We start from the raw sequence: 6,926 nt of genomic DNA, 5'->3' as shown, positions 1-6,926 counted from the left end.
AATACATTTACGAACGAGGAGATTCGAATCTCGCAAGCGTTTCAGCTTACGGCCGCCTCAATTCCTGCGCCACATCCCCAGCTGTTCTCTCACTTGCTCTGGGCCAGCATAGTCTGGCCTAAGCGCAGAGGCATGAAAAAATCTCCACAATTAACGAGAGAGGGGTTGGGGTGGTAGCCCAGTGGCAGCCATAAGACAATCAGCCGTGCCAGCTTGTGTCGTGCCACGACGCGAGAGCTATTGCATTGTGTTGACATAGTTGCAAACTTCACAGAGAAGTGACTAACCCTGACCGCTTTGTAATACTCGTTGGAGAAGTAATTCGCGAGAAAGATACTTTCCTGCATACTTGGCAAGAACGAACGTAATATCTTCCCCAAATTTATATAACTGTTTAGATAGATGCATCTAAAGAGCCATCCAGACTTTTTTGTTATCGATTTCTTCCTTCAGAAAAGATATATCCCTTGCTCTCACGCACACAGACACTCATGTGTTGCAACTGATGTTAACAACATTGAAGACATTTACTGTAAGTAGAAAAGAATTGCATAAATATCAAAGGGAATTCGCATCACCAGGGGATTTTTGACTTTAATAATAGTACATGGAAAATCTATCAGTATAAGAATTTCACTTGGAGATATAATTCAATTTCTTGCATTGTATTCTAAAAATTGTAGATCTACAATTCATTTAGCAGATAATCATATTTCAGTTGTTAGTAACACCGATCGTTGATGTACCGTCTGCCATGCTGGGGTTGCAAATTATAAACAAAGCAAGGCAAGAATACCGTGATCGACTCCGTGTGTCTAATTGTTCAGTGTTTTTCTTTTTAGTGAAATGAAAGTGTCCGATGGTGTGTGAAAGGAAGGGTAGTTAGTAAAGATGAGTCAGATTAGAGCATTATTACATACACCGTTTTCCAAGGTACTATACGATATTAAATTAAAAGTTGACTGTCCCACGCCAGATTTAAACATCAATTTTATTTAAAAATATCAAAAAAATGGTCAAGGTGACAGGCATCGAAATTTTAATAGCCGCATTTATTTCCTAGAAAATCTGGTCGACCTCCGCACAGCATGCTACGACGCCAGGGATTGCGGGTTCGAATCTCGGCCTGGGCATCGGTGTTCTTTGTGAGTGTTCACTCATCCTTATCTTCGCGATTAGCCAAAAGTAGTACAAATGCGAAGTAAAATAAACCAATCTTAGGAACTCTGAATTTTTGTCTGCAATTTTAGTAAAAAAAGTTCCATTAAAATTACCTCTTTCATTAGATTTCTATGACATATGCTAGCAAAAATTTTTCGAGTTCTTGATCACGTTGGCACTACCCATCATACTAGCTGCCAGCCGCCACTGCTATTTATCAATTGAATGATGATGTGAAAATGCAAATCCTACTGCACCAGGCCTCTTGAATTCCCATCCCATACCCTTATGTGGGACCATCTCAGGTGCTACATTTATTCTCTTACGTTTGGAACACTTGGGTATCGAAAGGGTGTTTGGAGATATGTACTATCTACATCCAGTTCAAAGTCTTCGCTGAGTCACTACACATAATTTTTACTGTCAACATTATTATTGATGCACATCAACTTTGGTCAACGTCAACAATGAAGTGCCAAGTTGCAAGAAACTCAGGGATTTGGAATTTTCCACCTTGGATGTGTAAAGATGAATTTATAACAAAAATGTGAAGAAAAAAGATGTGTTTGTGTGTGTTAGGATAAATACTTTATTACATGTAAAAATTGTTGAAAGCAAAGAATGCAAACTATTTTCAATTATTCCTCTTGTAAAACACTAAAATAACACACAAACAGCATGATGAACAACAATTAGGAGTTCTTCCGAGCTTTCGACTCCTTCACGTAGTCATCTTCAGGGCTGGTCGAGGGAAGACGGGGTGGACGTGGTTGTAGTTCCACTGGCATTACTTGATGTGTGTGCCAGCAGATGTCGTTGCAGTCTTGCAGTGTTGGTAAGTCTTTGTATGTTTGGATTGTTGGTTGGGGGAGATGGATTTTTAAGTTTTACTGTGTTGTACCAAAATGAATAAAGATTTCCACATAAATTGTCATTGAGGTTATTTGTGTTTTTGATCATGTGTACCCCTTCCTTAACATCCCGTTCTATTTTTCCTTTCACCTGTGCAAGGAAGGAAACACAATCCTGTGGAAGTTGGTGGTTGGTCTCTATAATATGTTTGGATAAACCAGAAGAACTTTCTTCCCTGCATATGTATCCTACGTGGTCGGCGAATCGATCTTTGATTGGTCTTTTGCATTGTCCTATGTATTTTCGGTTGCATTCGCATTTGATTCTGTAGATGCCATTGTTTGTTAAGGGATCTTTGTCGTAAGTTTTGAAGCCTGCTAGGTTTTATCCTATGGATTTGCCAGGTTTATATGCTATTCTGTAATTCCGTTTTTCCAGGATGCGTCGAAGTTTGGTGGATAGGCCTGGTACAAATGGTATCCGTAGCCATAGTCGGGGATCCTCTTCTTCATTTGTGGGATGATGGTTTCCGGCTTTTTCCTTTTCTTTCACTTTTAGCAGGTTCTGGTCTATTACACTGGGGCTGCAGCCTTTGAGGGAGGCCTGTTGTCTTAGAATGTCCAATTCTTCTTGTAGCACTTGGTTGTTGGTACTTAAGTGCAAGACTCTTCTGACGAAGTTGTTCCAGATGTTGTCTTTTTGGCCTGGTGGGTGGTTGAAATGTTTATGTATGAATCGGGATCCTGTCGTGGGTTTGTGGTAGATTTTGGTTGCGAAACGATTGTTTTCTCTGAATATGGTGATGTCGAGGAAATTCAAGGTACCGTTCTTTTCTTTCTCTGTGGTAACTTGAATGGAGTCACCTACCCGGTTCCAGCTGTTGACGTAATCTTCGAACTTTTCTTCATCTTGATATATAATGAGGAAGTCATCTACATATCGGCATGAAATGATGTGTGGGAAGGGTTGTTTTGACCTGATTTCATTTTCGTAGGCTTAAAGAACTAAATTTGCTAGCCACGGGGAAAGTAGTTTTCCCATGGCTAACCCTTCTGCTTGGTGGAAAATTTTATTTTCAAAAGTGAAGAATTCATTGCTGAGGCATATTTTCAGGGTTTCCAGGAAATCTCCTCTGATGAGTGGTTCGATTCTTTTTTTGGCAAGTATCTTCTAGGGCTTTGGGTACTGGTATGGAAGTGAATAAATTTTTGACATCTATGCTGCCGAGGTGGAGTTGGTCTGCATTTGGGATGCTTGTGATTTGTTTTTTGATGTCTCTGCTGTTGGCCACACAGTATTTGAAAGTGGGTTTTAATTCCTGCAGTTTATTTAGTAGAGCTTTTGCAAGTTTGGCAAGGAGTATCCTGCTATTATCGGGCATAGTGGCCATCCAGTTTAGTGAATTTTTGGTAACCCGTATCTGAAACTAAGTTGAGGTGCATTCATAATTAGTTTGTCGCCGGTTTGGAAAATTAGGGAGTTTTGTAAGTAAGATTTTGTCTCTTTGATGATTTTAGGGATTGGGTTCCTTGTAACCTGCTTGTAGTTTTGTTTTGTAACAATGTTAATGATTTTTTCTGAATATGACCCTTTTGTTAAGATGACGTTCATGTTACCCTTATTAGAGGGGATGCACGACAAGTTTTCTTGTTCTAACCAGTTTTTGAAGTCCCTTAGTTCCTGCTTAATTTTACTGGATTTATGGTCACGAAATTTAAATTTATTGATCACATTTTGAAACTCTGACAAAACTCCCTAATTTTCCTAATCTCCTAAACTCCTAATCTTCCCTAGACCAGCCCTGAAGATGACTCCGTGAAGGAGTTGAAAGCTCAGAACTCCTAAGTGTTTTTCATCGTGCTGTTTGTGTATTATTTTATTTTTTTAACAAATATATTGCTGGCACATGACATAAGAAGTTTTCTACTGTCATATTCCTCTTGTAGTTTATTGTTGTTACAAGCATTTTAAACAAGCTTTTTGTTGTAACATTACGGTAGAACAAATGCTCCCTTTATGAGATATTTATTTATAGTTTCAACAAAAAACATGTATAAATGTTTGTAAGAATAGTAAAATACAAGAGGAATAATTAATTCTAAAATGCAAGCAGTAAATATTAATACATACAAGAAAAGAAAAGGGAGGAAAAGGAGAAATGACCCCTCCATAACACTTTTGCAGAAAATACAAGAAAATCAATATTTATTCGTAAGTCTAGTACCTTTACCACAGGGAAATTATTTGGATTTCAATTTGTGTCCCAAGGTTTATACTTAAAAAATATATTCTCAAACAGTGTATAACCTTTATTAAAATCATTAAGAAAACATACATAGGCCACAAAAAAGTAAAAATATACAAAAAATGTTAAAAGTCTGGGATTGTTATGTCATAGGTAAATTAAATATGTTCATCACAGTTTCGTAAGTTCATGTATCAGAAAAAAAATGTAATGCATCACATCTTTAACATTATTGCAAGCTCAAGTCACAACACAAATCTGTAAAGATGCTCAAATTTGTGAGTCAACCTAGGTCCATCTTCAGAAAGTAGGAAAGATGATATAGATGTGTTGATCTAGTTTTCTTCTTTTTAAATATTTATTGTATTGATATGTTTTAACCTGATGCTGAGTCAATTGAAATCAAACAAAAAATCTGAACTTTTATATCCAGATATGCAGTGTGTGATTTTAGTGTAAATCACTGCAATCGAATCATAATTTCAGATATTCTGAATCAGTAAAATAATGCAATAATCAAAATGTTGACCAAAACCATAAATATCATGGTTATCAAAACATGCTATGGAGTTCTTTTCCATATGCACACCATATTGTTGCTTGTAACAGCAATAATGTATTTGCCTTCTGGGTCAATTGTAGCACTGTCTATCAGTATACTGTACACGTCAAGTTTGAGTTTACGGGCATTTTCCAAATAGCTGTCCTTTACTTCCGGCCACTCTAGTTTCATAATGGGTTCCTCAAGACATTTGTTCTTAGAAGGGCTTCTCCTCTGCAGAAGATGAATGTCATACACCCACAGAGCTCCTTTATGATCACCACAGACAAGCAGACCAGCATCTAAAATATACCGTAATAACTACGTAACTCTAATGTAAACAGAATGTGCAAGGAATGGTTTAACAAAACAGGAAAGTGTTTTTATGTCAAAAGCAATGAGTTATAACTAGAGTCACATATTTATAGTAAGTAAAAGATCAAGACGATAGCCACATTTTGGGATCGAAAGTGGTATATGAAATGACACTTTGCTGTTAAAATGGTGAATGTAACCCTAGTTTTGATTTAAAAACTACACTTCTTACACAAAATAAACATTTCTTTTCAAATAGCAAATTTACAGTCCGATGCAAATTACATGGAACAAGATATTTTTTTCATAATTTTTCCGATGGTTGGCAACAGTGTGCTACACACTGCTTAGATAGCAATGATAGATAGACACTTCAACTACAGATAATTCTGTAGAACAACCCAGCTTGGAGAAAAAAGACTCCTCTTCTAGCAACTGTAACATATTGGTAACATACAAGGCAGGCCCGATACGGGTAGACTACATGTATGCATAATACAAACAATTCAAAGAGCCTACGAAAAGCAACATATGTGTGTTGGGTTGCAAAGTCCCTGAATTTTCCAGATATTTTATATAACTGGGTAATGATTTAATAATAATAATAATCCTTTGCGCAACAGCCCCGAAGGGCCTTGGCTTACCTACCGACTGCCGGTCTCCCTCCCACGCTTTCCTTCGTCACCTCTAAGCGTGGAGATCTGCAACCAGTATTGGAATAGTCGGGGGGTCAGCCTGATGTATCCCCAGTGGTTATAGTAGGTTTCTGGGACCGGATTACGCTTACTCATTCGAAGCTCCCCAATTTCCTCATGATGGTGGGTTGCCACCGGCCCTATAAATTCCGACCAGAGCCGAATTCGCCGTCCCGCTCAGCTACGGAGGAGGACGGGTAATGATTTAACATAGTAAAAAATAAGAGTTTGATAAAATGAACTGCAATAATTACCGTGGAATTTCTCTACTCTCAACAACATATAAAATATTATCTAACATTCTTTTAACAAGACTAACCCCATATGCTAATGAAATTATAGGTGATTATCAACGTGGATTTAAACGTAACAGATCAAATTTTTCACATCAGACAGACACTTGAGAAATAGTGGGAATATAATTAAAATGTACATCAGCTATTCATTGATTTTAAAAAAGCATATGATTCGGTCAATAGAGATAAATTATATAATATGTTTGTCGAATTTGGAATACCTAAGAAGCTTGTTAATATGATAAACGTTTGCACCAGTGAAACAGAAAGTAAAATTCGTGTGGATATTAATGTGTCTGACAAATTTACAATTCATGATGGGTTAAAACAAGGAGATGCATTGCTCTTTAATTTTGTCTTAGAATACGCTGTTAGGAAGGTAAAAGAAACTAACGGAGGACTAAAATTAAATGGTGTGACTCAGTTGTTAGCATATGCAGATGATGTAGACTTATTAGGGGATTATGTAAATACAATTAAGAATAATGCTAAAATATTTTTCAAAGCAGTTAAAGAGATAGGTTTGGAAGTTAGCAAAGAGACAATTAAATATATGCTTACAGGCTGAAACCAAGTGTTAGGTAATAATCAAAATCTAATTATTGATAACAACTCGTTTGAACCAGTTTCAAAATTCAAGTACTTAGGAGTAATACTAACAAATAAAAATTATATTAAAGAGGAAATAAAAAGCAGGCTTAATTCAGGAAATGCATGTTACTTTTCTCTTCATAAACTTTTGTCATCTCGTTTAATATCTAAGAAACTAAAAGTTAAAATATACAAAACAGTAATTTTGCTTGTAATATTGTATGGATGCG

General features: G+C 36.7%; 1 protein-coding gene across 1 annotated transcript in view; it reads right to left on the bottom strand.

Annotated features, from left to right (window-relative positions):
• Window positions 1-4,313: 4,313 nt before the first annotated feature.
• LOC145986735 (leucine-rich repeat and WD repeat-containing protein 1-like) overlaps window positions 4,314-6,926 on the bottom strand; it is a 35,838-nt gene continuing 33,225 nt past the window's right edge. The window contains exon 7 of the mRNA XM_083121092.1: window positions 4,314-5,101. Coding sequence (XP_082977218.1) covers window positions 4,821-5,101 — 281 coding nt within the window. The 3' untranslated portion in view covers window positions 4,314-4,820. The remainder of the gene's footprint in view (window positions 5,102-6,926) is intronic.

The sequence above is a fragment of the Lepisma saccharinum genome, chromosome 1 (genome assembly GCF_977018435.1).
Source record: "Lepisma saccharinum chromosome 1, izLepSacc3.1, whole genome shotgun sequence".
NCBI lineage: Eukaryota > Metazoa > Arthropoda > Insecta > Zygentoma > Lepismatidae > Lepisma > Lepisma saccharinum.
The sequence above is the reverse complement of the archived record's forward strand: the minus strand, read 5'-3'. Positions and strand labels throughout refer to the sequence as shown.